Raw genomic sequence first — 17,038 nt, forward strand, 5'->3', positions numbered from 1 at the left:
GACGTCCCAAGGAGCTGACAGGGGAACATTCCCTCCGAGGGGTCCGACCTGCAGCACCACAGAAGGGTCACTGGATCTGCCAGGCGGCAGGGCTCCGTGTCCCCGGAGCTGAACTCAGCATGGCCACCAACTTGCGGTCCCTCAGCCCTCGTGGTGTGGGGAGGGGAGGTGCTGTTCTCGGGCAAGGGTGGGCGGGGGTGCCTGTCGCGACATCTCGCCCTGCTGTGTGTTGCTTTGCAAAACAGAGCTCGAGTTTCTCCAGAAACACACCATTTAAAAATTCATCGTGTGGACGGTCTCGGGATGTAAGCAATGTCTGCTGCTCCCTGGACGAAGGAGAAGAAGGAAAAGAAGGAGAAGAAGAAGGAGAAGAAGGATAAGAAGAGGAAGAGGAAGAGGAAGAAAGAAGAGGAAGAGGAAGGAAGAAGAAGAGGAAGAGGAAGAGGAAGGAAGGAGGAAGAGAGGAGAAGAAGAAGAATAAGAAGGGGAGGAAGAGGAAGAGGAAGAAGAAGGAAGAAGGAGAGGAAGAGGAGGAGGAAGAAGATGAAGAGGAAGAGGAAGAAGGAAGAGGAAGAAGAGGAAGGAAGAAGGAAGAAGGGGAGGAAGAGGAAGAAGAAGGAAGAAGGAGAGGGAGAGGAAGAGGAGGAGGAAGAAGATGAAGAGGAAGAGGAAGAAGGAAGAGGAAGAAGAGGAAGGAAGAAGGAAGAAGCCTTCTTGGAGGAAGAGGAAGAGGAAGAAGAAGGAAGAAGGAGAGGAAGAGGAAGAAGGAGAGGAAGAGGAGGAGGAAGAAGAGGAAGAAGGAAGAGGAAGAAGAGGAAGGAAGAAGAGGAAGAGGAAGGAAGAAGGAAGAAGGGGAGGAAGAGGAAGAAGGAAGAAGAAGGGGAGGAAGAGGAGGAGGAAGAAGATGAAGAGGAAGAGGAAGAAGGAAGAAGAAGAAGAGGAAGGAAGAAGGAAGAAGGGGAGGAAGAGGAAGAAGGAAGAAGAAGGGGAGGAAGAGGAAGAAGGAAGAAGAAGAGGAAGAGGAAGAGGAAGAAAAGAGAGGGAGAGAGAGATGTCCAGGCTTCTGCATCCCAAGAGCTTGTCCTCGTGCAAGACACTGCATGTGGAAAACGGGGCGATGCCCACAGGGGCGTGGACGGGTGTTCCAAGTCAGAGGCGCACGGTTTTATGTACAAGGGGTCCGTTGTCATGGTACCATTTTTTTTATTATATTTATAAAAAGGGGCCCTCCCTCTCACTGTCTGTCTGTCTTTCCCTCGCTCTGTCCATCTCTTTCCCCCCTCTTGATTTATGAATCACACACGCAAAGGCACGGACCCACACTGATTTGCATGCCTCAAAGCGGAAATCGCCACGCAGCTGGGATTGGATGCAGCGGGAGTGTCCGGAGGTAGGGGGGGCTGGCCCCGGGGCTGAGGGCTGCGTGTTTAGCGGGGACAGACTTGCCGATTGGGAGGAAGGACGAGGACGTCCTGCCCAGGACAGCGGCCGCTCCGCCGTGTGCCTGTCCGTCCGTCACGCTATGAAACTTTGCGCTTCCAGACGGAGTCCGGGGTGAGCGATCCGTCTGTTTTCCCATCATTCTTTTTCATGATAAAAAGGAACGTGAGGTGAAAAGCCGTGAGATTCCGGAGAGCGCAGAAATCCGCCCGTCGGCGTGTCTGCGTGGCGTTGGGGCGGCCGTGACTGCTGGTGACCCTGTCCCTGTCTTAGCTCCTGAGCACCCGGCCAGTCGACGGCTCTTTCGTGCGGTCAATCAGTCCCTCGCTTAGCTGGTCCTGCCTTTTCCGGCTGGCCTTCGATTCCTCCCAACATCACCGTCTTTTCCAAAAAAAAAAAAAAATCCCTGTCCCACAGAACCCCATGCTGAGAGGTGACCAGGTCCCTGTCCCTGTCCCACAGAACCCCATGCTGAGAGGTGACCAGGTTCCTGTCCCTGTTACACAGACCGCATGGTGACAGGTGACCAGGTCCCTGTCCCACAGAACCCCATGCTGAGAGGTGACCAGGTCCCTGTCCCTGTCCTACAGAACCCCATGTTGAGAGGTGACCAGGTCCCTGTCCCACAGAACCCCATGCTGAGAGGTGACCAGGTCCCCATCCCTGTCCTACAGAACTTTACAGTGAGAGGTGACCAGGTCCCTGTCCCTGTCCCACAGACCCCACGGTGAGAGGTGGCCAGGTCCCTGTCCCTGTCCCACAGAACCCCACGGTGAGAGGTGACCAGGTCCCTGTCCCTGTCCCACAGAACCCCACGGTGAGAGGTGACCAGGTCCCTGTCCCTGTCCCACAGAACCCCATGGTGAGAGGTGACCAGGTCCCTGTCCCTGTCCCACAGACCCCACGGTGAGAGGTGGCCAGGTCCCTGTCCCACAGAACCCCACGGTGAGAGGTGACCACGTCCTTGTCCCACAGAACCCCACGGTGAGAGGTGACCACGTCCTTGTCCCACAGAACCCCACGGTGAGAGGTGACCAGGTTCTTGTCCCACAGAGCTTTATAGTGAGAGGTGACCAGGTCCCTGTCCTTGTCCTACAGAACTTTATAGTGAGAGGTGACCAGGTCCCTGTCCCTGTCACACAGACCCCATGGGGACAGGTGACCAGGTCTGTGTCCTACAGAACCCCATGCTGACCGGTGACCAGGTCTGTGTCCTACAGAACCCCATGCTGACAGGTGACCAGGTCCCTCTGTCCCTGTCACACAGACCCCATGGGGACAGGTGACCAGGTCCCTGTCCCACAGACCACATGGTGACAGGTGACCAGGTCCCTGTCCTACAGAACCCCATGCTGAGAGGTGACCAGGTCCCTGTCCCTGTCCCACAGACCACATGGTGACAGGTGACCAGGTCCCTGTCCTACAGAACCCCATGCTGAGAGGTGACCAGGTCCCTGTCCCTGTCCCACAGAACCCCACGGTGAGAGGTAACCAGATCCCTGTCCCTGTCCCACAGACCCCATGGGGACAGGTGACCAGGTCCCTGTCCTAGAGAACCCCATGCTGACAGGTGACCAGGTCCCTCTGTCCCTGTCCTACAGAACTTTATAGTGAGAGGTGACCAGGTCCCTGTCCCTGTCACACAGACCCCATGGGGACAGGTGACCAGGTCCCTGTCCTACAGAACCCCATGCTGAGAGGTGACCAGGTCCCTGTCCTACACCACCCCCGACAGGTCCCCACGGTGCAGAGGTTACAGCAGAAGACGTGTCCCGTCCACCCTGACCAACACGCTGGGGAAGGCTCACGTGCCCCTCCCTTGGGGGCCCCCAAAAGGAAGACCTGCTCTCGAGACGAACGACTCACGTGGGAGGAGGGAGGAGGGAGGACGCAGGGGACCCCCCCCCCCAAGCACCGGCATCCTGAGAGCAGTCTGCCCCCTCGGAAGGGCTCGTCTGTTGAGAAACACTTCTGCCCGAGCCGCCAACAAAAACCGTACGTACGCTCGTGTGGCAGGATTTAATCGTTTGAGGCACCTGTGACCATGTGGCACTTGGGAATCACAAGATTTGTGGCAGAGAACCACCCACTTGGGGTGACAACATTCAGTGTGTCTTGTGGTCCTTGATTTCTCTCCCGTGAAGGGGGTGCTGTGAACAGGAGAGTTTTGGGGTACAGAGCCCTCCCCCCCCCCGGGCGGGGCGGAGGGGGGCGGGCAGCTATCCCGAGATGATGTCCTCGGTCACGTCCGGGATGCCGCTCAAGCGGCAGCTCCTGGCCCAGAGCTCCCGCTGCAGCTCCCGGTCGTAGGTGACCGCCTTCGACTTGGTCTCTCGCTCGTTGTAGAGGTAGCGGCCGCCCACGCCCTCCAGCTCGGAGCTGACGGCCGCGTAGACGGATGTCCAGGCCCCCTCCTCCGGGGTCTGCGGGGAGAAGAAGAGAGGATCGGGGCCTGAGTCAGCGTGCGGAGCAGGACAGCTGGGTCCCCACGGGCTCAGCTGGGAAGACGGCTCCACCCCAATTCCGTGCCTGTTGGGTTTCTTCCCAACACGAGCCAGTGAATAGGAGCACGCACCCATAACGGTCGGATTTCCACGTCATGGGTCCATTGGTCCCGATAACGCGGCCGCCCAGGAAAATCCCCGATGGGAAGATTCAGTTCTGCAACTCCCCTGAGACACCGAACGGCATGGCCATCGTCCCCAAGGGGACAGACAGGCGGACGGCCTCTGAGGTTGAGAAAGGGTGAGGAAGGAGCCATTAGATGGAGCCACGTGTGTGTGTGTGTGTGTGTGTGTGTGTGTGTGTGGTCAGCAGGATCAAACAGCCGTCCAGCGCCCGACAAGCAGGACAGGACGGGAAGCTCAGGGCAATGAGAAACCCTGACCTCAGAAGGGTCGTCCTGACCGCGATGGAACCTCCAGAAATGACGAGAATTCCCTCTCGACTGCTTCCCCGTCCTGACGACAGCTTTTGGGGAGCTCATCTTTTGCGATCGGCTTTAGGAAAATCCGCTCGACGAGCCCAAGCCCGGACCTCCGCGTGACTGACGGCAGACACTCTATTCATGGTCAGACTCACAGGGACAAACGGTCACGGTTTCCGGGTGCGGACGCGCCCCCCAAATCGGCACTGGAAGTGTCTCTCAAGCACTTTTGCTGACGAAACTTGAGACATGAAACCTAAAGCTTTGTGTAAACTACAGCACATACATTCTCACATACAGAAATATATGTGCACCAATGCAGAGATTTATAGATATACACGTATTTACACGCACACAGAAATACTCACGTGCACACGCAGACATATAAATGCACACAGATGTGCTTACATACATACAAATGGATTTATATGCAGATATTGACATCTATACACAAATATTTATGTTCATACAAAAATACCTGCACATGCAGACATGTAGATGCATACATGTGGTCACATACACACAAATATCATATTTATCTGCACATATTCACATGCATACATATATCTACATGCACACAGAAATACATGTACACGCAGACATGTAGATGCACACATGTGCTCACATACACACATATATTTATCTGCAGACATTCACATGCATGCACACATATTTACACATGCACACAGAAATATATGCACACACAGACATGTAGATGCATACATGTGCTCACATACACACAAATATATATATCTGCACAGATATTCACATGCATACACATGTCTACATGCACACAGAAATACATGCACACGCAGACATGTAGATGCATACATGTGCTCACATATACACAAGTATATTTATCTGTACAGACACAGATATTCACATACATACACATATCTACATGCACATATAAATACACACATATGCAGACATGTAGATGCACACATGTGCTCATATACACACAAATATATTTATCTGCAGACAGATATTCACATGCATAACATATATCTACATGCACACAGAAATATATGCACACGCAGACATGTAGATGCATACATGTGCTCACATACACATAAATATATATATCTGCACAGATATTCACATGCATACACATGTCTACATGCACATATAAATACACACATACGCAGACATGTAGATGCACACATGTGCTCACATACACACAAATATATTTATCTGCAGATATTCACATGCATACACATATCTACATGCACATATAAATACACACATATGCAGACATGTAGATGCACACATGTGCTCATATACACACAAATATATTTATCTGCAGACAGATATTCACATGCATAACATATATCTACATGCACACAGAAATATATGCACACGCAGACATGTAGATGCATACATGTGCTCACATACACACAAATATATATATCTGCACAGATATTCACATGCATACACATGTCTACATGCACATATAAATACACACATACGCAGACATGTAGATGCACACATGTGCTCACATACACACAAATATATTTATCTGCAGATATTCACATGCATACACATATCTACATGCACATATAAATACACACATACGCAGACATGTAGATGCATACATGTGCTCACATACACACAAATATATATATCTGCACAGATATTCACATGCATACACATGTCTACATGCACACAGAAATACATGCACACGCAGACATGTAGATGCACACACACACGCACGCACACACACGCACTCAGGTAGAGTGACCAGGCGTGTCTAAGCATGCGCACAGAGGCACCAAAGCCCCCGCCTGAACACCGTCCCTCTTGAAGCCCCCGTCTCCTCAGCGGGCCAACGAGAACTGCAGTCACACCTCCTCCCCGCCCGCTCTTACCGGGAGCGCAGGAATGAAGAGCTTACGCCAGGGCAAACCGGACCGCGGAGAGGAAACATCAACCTGGTGGTCACTACGACGCACCAGGTCCCTGTTGTCCCCCGCGGGGACACATCCCAAGGCGCGCAAGGCGTGGGCGGAGAAGCGGGGATTCGAACCCAGGCCCCCGGCCTCCCGGGTCAATACTCCCGCCCAACATGTGGTGCCTTCTCCCCAACACTGATTCAGAAAACGCTTTGAGGAGACCGTCGAGTCCGGCCGGGGTCTTGGAACGCTAAACAGCTATTTAAGCTAGAATGCTTTTGTATTCTTAAAGGGTTTTTATTTATTTTTTTTAGCGAGAGAGACAGACAGACAGACAGGAACGGAGAGAGATGAGAAGCATCAATCATCAGTTTTTCGTTGCGGCTCCTTAGTTGTTCATTGATTGCTTTCTCATAGGTGCCTTGACCGTGGGGCTACAGCAGAGTGAGTGACCCCTTGCTCGAGCCAGCAACCTTGAGCTCAAGCTGGTGAGCTTTGCTCAAACCAGATGAGCCCGCGCTCAAGCTGGCGATCTCGGGGTTTTGAACCTGGGTCATCAGCATCCCAGTCCGATACTCTATCCACTGCACCATCACCTGGTCAGGCAAGAGTTATTTAAAAAAAAAAAAAAATAGAGAAAAGGAGAAGTATGCACTCAGGAGACCCGGAAGAGCCTGCAAAACCGAAAATACTTCCTCTCTCGTCGACTTTTAGTTTAGACCCGTGAACCCCGCACGGCAGAATTATCTACCCCCGGGGGTGGCCATGGGCAAACCTGTCAGCCCCACCTGCCCAGATGACCAAGTGACCCCTGGTGTCACGTGGCGGGAAGTGACCGTCCGCTGCTGAGCAGACGAGGAGGGACCCTGGCCGAAGCTCCCTCTGCCGTAAGTTGAAACATCACTCATTTTATTTCGTGGCCACGGGTGTTTATTCCGTGGGCTCCCGGGGGGCAATGGAATGGAGTGAATGTAGGACGTCGTCCCAACACCGTGGAGCGTGTAAGAGGCGGTGTGAGCAGGGAGATGGGTCGACGCTTCGGCACAAGAGAGTAAAAAGAAAATCAAAACAGAATGAACAGCGAAAGGAACGCATCTCAGGGTGGGATTGGCCCGGGCACCGAATACCACGGTCCGCGGGTGAAATAAACGAGACTTGTCATTGCATCGCTGAGAGTCGGAGTGACGCAGTTTGGGGAACGCTCTCTCGGGAGATGGTATTCACCGGGAGTAAGAGACCGGGGAAAAAATGGTTATGCCCATGGAGGGGAGATCATAAGGGGTCCACGCTGAGGGGGAGGGGTCTCCCGGGAGCCTCAACGCTCCCCCTCCACGTTGACCCTCAATTTGCGTCCCTATCACAGACTCACCATGGCGACATCTGCCACCTGCCAGCCCTCCACGCCTCTGTCTGGAAGAAGCAACGCCTATGCCCATGGGGGGAGATCATAAGGGGACTATGCTGAGGGGGAGGGGTCTCCCGGGAGCCTCAATGCCCCCCCCATGTTGACCCTCAATTTGCGTCCCTATCACAGACCCAACATGGCGACATCTGCCACCTGCCAGCCCTCCACGCCTCTGTCTGGAAGAAGCAACACCTATGCCCATGGGGGGGGAGATCATAAGGGGTCTACGCTGAGGGGGAGGGGTCTCCCGGGAGCCTCAATGGCCCCCCCACGTTGACCCTCAATTTGCGTCCCTATCACAGACTCACCATGGCGACATCTGCCACCTGCCAGCCCTCCACGTCTCTGTCTGGAAGAAGCAACGCCTATGCCCATGGGGGGGAGATCATAAGGGGACTACGCTGAGGGGGAGGGGTCTCCCGGGAGCCTCAATGCCCCCCCCTCCACGTTGACCCTCAATTTGCGTCCCTATCACAGACCCAACATGGCCACATCTGCCACCTGCCAGCCCTCCACCCCTCTGATTGGAAGCAACGCCTGTCCTCTGTGCCACACACACACACACACACACACACACACACACACACTCACCGCGGAACCGGGGACCTGACAGACACACCGGAAGGTGGACCGTCCCCAAATACCCACCGGGGCATTTCCCCCTGTTTCCCGTGCTGATATGGCCCCTCGATTTCTCAACTCAGACCCCCCTTCCCCCAACCCCCCCTGATCTTTGAGTCTTTCCTGGTTGAATTCCTTTCCGTGCGTCTGAGAATGTAACCTCACCTCACCACCGCCCTTCTCTGCACCCGAATGTATGTTCTCCTCTGTACAGAAACTCCGAGCCCGGCGTGCAATGCCCGAGGGGACAGTCGGTGGCCACCCTCGCGACCCCAGCTCTCAGGGGACGCCAGGACGGTACCTCCGCCTGCAGAGCGATGACCAAACACGTCCGTCCCCCTTGCTGGCTGTTTTGCACAAAAGCACCACGTGGATGAGAAGCTCACCTTGAAGAGCCAGCGGCCGAACACCTTCTTCACCAGCCGGGTGCCCCAGAAGACGTGCCTGTACAGCTCGGTGTCGACTACGCCCGGGTCCACCGCGTTGGCCGTGACGGGGCTGCCCTGCGCGTCCAGCAGCCTCTGCAGGTGGTACGTGAACAGGACCAGCGCCAGCTTGCTCTGGGCGTAGGCGCCGTGGGCGGAGTAGCCGCCGCTGGGGAAGCAACGTGGGAGACGGGTCAGATGTTGTCGCTGGGGTCCCTGTCCCTGTCCCTGTCCCCGTCTCTGGCTTCAAAGTCCACCTCCCGGTTTCTCTATGAGGGGAGACCTCTCAGGTGCCGTTATTTTATTTGATTTTTTTGTATTTTTTTTGTATTTTTCTGAAGCTGGAAACGGGGAGAGACAGTCAGACTCCCGCATGCGCCTGACCGGGATCCACCCGGCACGCCCACCAGGGGGCTCTTCCCACCAGGGGGCGATGCTCTGCCCCTCCGGGGTGTCGCTCTGCCGCGACCAGAGCCACTCTAGCGCCTGGGGCAGAGGCCATGGAGCCATCCCCAGCGCCCGGGCCATCTTTGCTCCAATGGAGCCTTGGCTGCGGGAGGGGAAGAGAGAGACAGAGAGGAAGGAGAGGGGGAGGGGTGGAGAAGCAGATGGGCGCTTCTCCTGTGTGCCCTGGCCGGGAATCGAACCCAGGTCCCCCGCACGCCAGGCCAACGCTCTACCGCTGAGCCAACCGGCCAGGGCTTGGTGCCGTTAAATAAAGATTTTTCATGGAATTTATTGGAGTGATGCAGATGAACGAGACGGCACTGGTGTCAGGAGCCTAATTCTAGCCACCTCTCCGTATGCCGTATTGCGTGTTCACCCCCCACGTAAGTCACGTCTGCGTCCAACACCATTTATTCATCCTCCTCGCTGCGTAAGCCATCATCGCTCTATTGCCCACGTCTGTGCGTTTTTCTCTCTCCTTTACTGTTCTTGCCTTTTTTTAGGGGGAGGGGGGCTCAATCCTTTATCTTGTCCCCTCCTCAAACTATCAGCTTGCTTCCTGTGTCCGTGAGTCTGTCTCCATTGTACTTGTTAGTGAATTGTATTCAAAGGATTCCACACACGCGTGACATCACATGGTCCCCGTCTTTCCGAGCGCGACGGAATACTACGCGGCCCTAAAAAAGGATGCCGCGCCCCCTTGGTGACAGCAGGGATGGACCCAGAGGGCATTACGGGGGGGTCGTGTGGGCGCCTCACATTAGGTTTAGACCGCGAGGCGTCCTTTGCAAAGACACCGTGCACCAATAGAGACGTCACCACCCATGTGGCCCACATAGCAGCAAAATAAACACGTAGGGAATGAGGGTGACCCCCATCCGGGAAGCCCCTCCATGGCTTAGATAACAGAGTGACCCTGACCTGCAGTTGCCACCGTTGTGTGCTTCAAATTTGCCCACAAACAGCGAGCCCGTGAAACCCTGCGCTCTGCGTTCTCTTTGACCCCGATGGCGGCATAACTCCCCCCGGTCCACCGTGTCCACCCACCACCTCGCTGTGGCTCGAGAAGTCTGTGCCTCTGGGCTCCCGTCAGGACTTCACGTCCACCCTGGAGTGAGGGCGTTCACCGCCATCGCTAGGGACATTCTAACGGTGCCCCCATGTAAATGTCACGACGTTTAAAAAGATTAAAAAAATAAATTTCTACAGAAGACATAAAACTTAACACGTCCAGACCAGACCACAGACGTATAAAAAATTTTTGAAAAATGCCAGATGTCCTTTATTAGACACGTATTTCCTTTTTGATAAAGTAAATAAAAGCTGTGAGGGTCCTGGCCGGTTGGCTCAGCGGTAGAGCGTCAGCCTGGCGTGCAGAAGTCCCGGGTTTGATTCCCGGCCAGGGCACACAGGAGAAGCGCCCATCTGCTTCTCCACCCCTCCCCCTCTCCTTCCTCTCTGTCTCTCTCTTCCCCTCCTGCAACCAAGGCTCCATTGGAGCAAAGATGGCCCGGGCGCTGGGGATGGCTCCTTGGCCTCTGCCCCAGGCGCTAGAGTGGCTCTGGTCACGGCAGATCGATGCCCCAGAGGGGCAGAGCATCGCCCCCTGGTGGGCAGAGCATCGCCCCCTGGTGGGCAGAGCATCGCCCCTGGTGGACATGCCGGGTGGATCCCGGTCGGGCGCATGCGGGAGTCTGTCTGACTGTCTCTCCCCGTTTCCAGCTTCAGAAAAATACAAAAAAAAGCTGTGAGGCTTGGTAAAAGATTTAAAAATGCAAAACAAACAAACAAACAAAGAAAATAAAACCAGTGCAGGTCAGAGACTTTTGTTGAGGGGGGGCGTCCATGGTTTGAAATCCGTGGTGGGGAGGGAGGGTCTTTTTCTGGGACTAAGTCACCATGAATACCATGCAAATTGTTCCCTTTCTGGGGGGAAAAACCCCCTGCTCTCCAATTGTGTGCCATGCTGACGTTTACAGACGCCCGGTGAGCTTTAAGGTTTAGATTTATTTTCCTTTTCCTTAAATTTTCTATTCTTGAGAAGGAACTGTTGGCTCAGAGGCAGAATTGGCAGGCTGTCCCCACCAACGGCCGCCTCGGGCTGACGACGTTTTCATCGGGCGCTCCGGTACTGAAAGCCAGGACTCCCTCACGTTATCTGGGAGCAGCCGCTCTCGACGTCCGATCGTATTTTTTTCAGTGGTGGTCAACCTGGTCCCTACTGCCCACGAGTGGGCATTCCAGCTTTCATGGTGGGTAGTAGCGAAGCAACCAAAGTATAAATAAAAGGATAGATTGAACTAGAGTAAGTTGTTTTATAAAGATTGGTTCTGCCAAACGTAGTGAAAATCCGACACAAAGTACTTGGTAAGTAATTACGATTCTATGCTTTCACTGGCTGTCACTCTGCTTGAAACATTTTATAAAGTCAAGTGACTTCCCTACTTTATAAATCACCACGGCTGTGAAACCGGTGGGCGGTGAGAAAATGTTACTACTCACAGAGATACAGAAGTGGGCGGTAGGTATGAAAAGGTTGACTAACCCCTGGTCTAGTTCATCTTATCTGATGGCAACTCAGCCTGACGTGGCCAAGGTCGCTGTAACCTTCAAACTCTCAGTAGCATCTCTAAAGTGATGAGGAAGTTTCTGTGGGTAATTCACTGCAACTGAGCGGGGATAGCAAGGTTTAAATATTTCTGATAGTCCCCTTCCCTGTCCCACTTCTGTCTCCCTGTCTCTCTCTCTCAAAACAATATTACAGTTGACCCTTGATCAACCCGGGGGGGGGAGGGTTGGCGTTGCCAACCGTCACGCGGGTGAATGCGTGCGTATGACCCGACCTGAACGTAACTCCTTAACGGCCTCCCGTGGAAAGGAAGGCTTACCGCTCACGTACAGACGATGGACACTTATTTTTGTATGTTCTGAGTGTAGTGTCATACACTGTGTCCTGACAGTAACATGAGCTACAGAAAAGAAGGCATTATTAAGAAGAGAAACTACGATTATAATATTTATTGGGGCAAAAAATATGGAATCAAGCTGATCAAACCAGTGTCGTTCTAGGTCAACTAGATGTCTTTTTTTTTTTTTTTTTTTTAACAGAGCAAGAGAGAGAGAGAGAGAGAGACTGACAGATAGGGACAGAGAGATGGGAGAGAGATGAGAAACATCAACTCATAGTTGCAGCATCTTAGTTGTTCATTGATTGCTTTCTCATATGTGCCTTGACCGTGGGGCTCCAGCAGACCGAGTAACCCCTTGCTCAAGCCAGCGACCTTGGGTCCAAGCTGGTGAGCCTTGTTCAAACCAGATGAGCCCACGCTCAAGCTGGCAACCTCGGGGTTTTGAACCTGGGTCCACAGCATTCCAGGCTGATGTTGTATCCACTGCGCCACCACCTGGTGAGGCTGAATGTAAGTCTTAATATCTTTGCTGACAAGTTTTCTGATGTCATCATGGGGAGAAAATGGTGGCAGATAGTTATGAGGACGAATGTCACATACACGTCTCAAACCATCCTATGCCGATCATACCTCGATTAAAAAGTGGTAAAGCCTGACCTGTGGTGGCGCAGTGTGGATCAAGCGTCGACCTGGAAATGCTGAGGTCGCCGGTTCGAAACCCTGGGCTTGCCCGGTCAAGGCACATATGGGAGTTGATGCTTCCTGCTCCTCCCCCCTTCTCTCTCTCTGTCTTCTCTAAAATTAATAAATAAAAATAAAAAAAAAATGGTACAAAAACCAATGTGTTTCGGGATGCATTAGGACAGAACCCTGCAAAAGGTTTGCCTAGAGAAATTCACTGCTTCTGACAACACAGCCAGCTCCAAACTGATGGATTTTCAACTGCTCCACGGCTGTGCCCGCGATCGCCTAGCAATATTTGGAAGCCGCTAAAGGAAACACATCATTCTTCAAGTCTGGCGTGTGTGAAAAATGAGGAAAATTGTAGTATTTATCGATGAGACTTTCCTCGCTGTATTATCGGGCTGATGTGCAGATAATGAGGTCACACGTGTGTCGATCAAACACTGAACAATTAGTAGATACTGTCATTATAATGATTGCTCTGAGACGGGTCCATAAACAATATGGTTGGGGACGGCCCTGGCTGGATGGCTTCGTTGGTTAGAGCATCACCGGGAAGCGCAGAGGTTGCCGGTTCGATCCCCGCTCAGGGCACCTACAACACTGGTCCCCAACCCCAGGGCCGCGGACCGGTACCAGTCTGTGGGCCATTTGGTACTGGTCCACAAAAAAAAAGAATAAATAACTGACATTATTTCCATTTTATTTATATTGAAGTCTGAACGATGTTTTATTTTTAAAAAATGACCAGATTCCCTCTGTTACATCCGTCTAAGACTCACTCTTGACGCTTGTCTCGGTCACGTGATCCATTTATTCATCCCACCCTAAAGGCCGGTTCATGAAAATATTTTCTGACATTAAACCGGTCCGTGGCCCAAAAAAGGTTGAGGACCACTGACGAACAGGAACAGCTCGATGTCCCTGACTGTCTCTAAAATCAACACGATAAACATTAAAAAAATAAAATAAAGAAAACCAGATAGAAGGTGATAGAAGATAATTTGACTTTGGGTGCGGGGTATACAACCTAATCAAATGTCAAAATAACCTGGAGATGTTTTCTCTGAACCTATATACCCTGACTGATAAATGTCACCCTATTAAAATTAATAAAAAAAATTTAAAAAAGAGAATATCCTGGGATAGTTAATAAAAGATAATAAACAGATACTTGATATCTTTTACTTATTTATTTAACAAATCTATACCTAGTACTATTATGTGCCAGGCACTGTTCTACGTTCTTTAAAATATGAACACATTTAATTAAATTGTTATAGCCTGACCAGGCGGTGGTGCAGTGGATAGAGCGTCAGACTGGGAGGTGGAGGACCCAGGTTCGAGACCCCCGAGGTCGCCAGCTTGAGCGCGGGCTCATCTGGTTTGAGCAAAAGCTCACCAGCTTGTACCCAAGGTCGCTGGCTCGAGCAAGGGGTCAGTCACTCTGCTGTAGCCCCATGGTCATGGCACATATGAGAAAGCAATCAATGAACAACTAAGCTGTCGCAATGCGCAACGAAAAACTAATGATTGATGCTTCTCATCTCTCTCCGTTCCTGTCTGTCTGTCCCTCTCTCTGACTCTCTCTCTGTCCCTGTAAAAAAATAAAATAAATAAATAAATAAATTGTTATAAAACCCTAAAAAGATAAAATAAAGTGGTTGGTAGCCCTGGCCGGTTGGCTCAGCGGTAGAGCGTCGGCCTAGCGTGCGGAGGACCCGGGTTCGATTCCCGGCCAGGGCACACAGGAGAAGCGCCCATCTGCTTCTCCACCCCTCCAACGCGCTTTCCTCTCTGTCTCTCTCTTCCCCTCCCGCAGCCAAGGCTCCATTGGAGCAAAGATGGCCCGGGCGCTGGGGATGGCTCTGTGGCCTCTGCCTCAGGCGCTAGAGTGGCTCTGGTCGCAACATGGCGACACCCAGGATGGGCAGAGCATCGCCCCCTGGTGGGCAGAGCGTCGCCCCCTGGTGGGCGTGCCGGGTGGATCCCGGTCGGGCGCATGCGGGAGTCTGTCTGACTGTCTCTCCCTGTTTCCAGCTTCAGAAAAATGAAAAAAAATAAATAAATAAAAAAATAAAGTGGTTGGTGACGTGTGTTCTCAGGGGACCCTGAGCTGGGAAGACACTGTGAGGAGGGGGACGGGACCCTGCACCCACCTGCCCTGCAGGTCCTCCAGGTCCAGCTCGCCGACGTAATGCGTGGCTGAGGACACGGTCACCACCCTGGCGCTGCGGCCGGGACGTCCCGAGGCCCGGAGGGCGTCCAGCAGGAGGTTGGTCAGCAGGAAGTGCCCCAGGTAGTTCAGACCGAAGTGCTCTTCAAAGCCGTCCGCCGTCCGCCTCTCGGGGACCATCATCACGCCCGCTGGGGACAGAGGGCATTGGGGGGGGGCGTTAGGGGACAGGTGGTGGCCGGCCAGCTCTGAGCTCCCGGCTGCCGGGTCCCCTTGCCGAACCTGGGGAACCCTGACGGAGAACACACCCTGCTAATAATAAGCATGGCTCCGGGCGGCTCAAATGGAGAAGCAGAGCCCAGTGGCCATTTCTGCACAGGGGTGTCCCAGGCCACCAGCCGGGCATCCTCTATCCAGGGGTCCCTGGAGTCCTCTCTCAACAGAACAGAGATTTCCCTCATCCAACCCAAACCATCCAACCGCAGGTACCCAGTTCTAACCCCCATCCGCATCCTAACCCAGTGGTCCCCAACCTTTTTTTGGGGGGGCCACGGACCGGTTTAACGTCAGAAAATATTTGCAAGCACCGGCCTTTAGGGTGGGGACGGATCAATGGATCACGTGACCGAGACAAGCGTCAAGAGTGAGTCTTGGCCTGACCTGTGGTGGCGCAGTGGATAAAGCGTCGACCTGGAAATGCTGAGGTCGCCGGTTCAAAACCCTGGGCTTGCCTGGCCAAGGCACATATGGGAGTTGATGCTTCCAGCTCCTCCCCTTTTCTCTCTCTCTGTCTCTCCTCTCTCTCTCTCTCTCTCTCTGTCTGTCTCTCCTCTCTCTCTCTCTCTCTGTCTCTCCCTCTCCTCTCTAAAATGAATAAAAAAAAATTAAAAAAAAAGAGTGAGTCTTAAATTTATTTATTTATTTATTCATTTTTAGAGAGGAGAGAGAGAGGGAGAGAGAGAAACAGAGAGAGAGAGAAGGGGGAGAAGCTGGAAGCATCAACTCCCATATGTGCCTTGACCAGGCAAGCCCAGGGTTTCGAACCGGTGACCTCAGCATTTCCAGGTCGACGCTTTATCCACTGCGCCACCACGGGTCAGGTAAGAGTGAGTCTTAGATGGCTGTAACAGAGGGAATCTGGTCATTTTTTAAAAAATAAAACATCGTTCAGACTTCAATATAAATAAAACAGAAATAATGTAACTTATTTATTCTTTCTCTGCTGGACCGGCACTGGTCCGCGGTCCGGGGGTTGGGGAACCACTGTCCTAACCGACCAATCAGAGTGCCTCTGCTCTGACCAATCAGAGCGCCTCTGCTCCGACCAATCAGAGCGCCTATGCTCCGACCAATCAGAGCGCCTCTGCTCCGACCAATCAGGACAAGAAGGCCTTTTGCCTCTCTCGGACCAAATCTAACTAGGAAACTTTATTTACAGGAGCGTGGACCCAAGGGGGGGGTCAGGGACGGGGACTTGTGTCCACATGGGCTTCTATATTGTATCACAGGTGAGCTCTCTGGCGCCTGGATAAGGTTCCCTTCTTCACTGCACCCCAAAACGGGCGCCCAGGGACATCTGTTCACAGGTTTGGGGCTCAGAGGAGAAGGCTTCCCATTGATGGAATTATTAGAATAACAGCAACCAAGGTGGTGGCATCAATCACCCTTGTCCTGGACAGAGCACCCGTCCACAGAAATAAAGGACCCCGGTCCAAGGATCTCGGAGGCGTGGCTCAGACACCTCGGAGCACTCACTTCCTGTGGTCCATGGGGCTGGGCATGTTGCCATGGTGACCCCTCACTCACAGGGTTTACCCCAATGCATCCGTGTGACATGCTCAGCCACGGATTTGCCCTGACTGTCCACACGCTCCAGCACCCAGTCCCCCCCAGGGGCCGTTCATTGTGCCTTTAACATGTCCTGTGCCCCATGCTTCTCACTGCCCGGGCCCAAGACAGCCCCCCACTGCGTAGAGCAGGGGTCCCCAAACTGCGGCCCCCTGAGGCCATTTATCCGGCCCCCGCCGCACTTCCGGAAGGGGCACCTCTTTCATTGGTGGTCAGTGAGAGGAGCATAGTTCCCATTGAAATACTGGTCAGTTTGTTGATTTAA

General features: G+C 53.0%; 1 protein-coding gene across 1 annotated transcript in view; it reads right to left on the reverse strand.

The window, feature by feature from the left end:
* Positions 1-3,445: 3,445 nt before the first annotated feature.
* The window catches only part of DHRSX (dehydrogenase/reductase X-linked), a 97,078-nt gene continuing 83,485 nt past the window's right edge, over positions 3,446-17,038 (reverse strand). The window contains exons 5-7 of the mRNA XM_066357683.1: positions 14,909-15,116; positions 8,671-8,878; positions 3,446-3,863 (exon numbers count right to left, since the gene is read on the reverse strand). Coding sequence (XP_066213780.1) covers positions 3,660-3,863; positions 8,671-8,878; positions 14,909-15,116 — 620 coding nt within the window. The 3' untranslated portion in view covers positions 3,446-3,659. The remainder of the gene's footprint in view (positions 3,864-8,670; positions 8,879-14,908; positions 15,117-17,038) is intronic.

Source organism: Saccopteryx leptura, chromosome X (genome assembly GCF_036850995.1).
Source record: "Saccopteryx leptura isolate mSacLep1 chromosome X, mSacLep1_pri_phased_curated, whole genome shotgun sequence".
Classification (NCBI taxonomy): domain Eukaryota; kingdom Metazoa; phylum Chordata; class Mammalia; order Chiroptera; family Emballonuridae; genus Saccopteryx; species Saccopteryx leptura.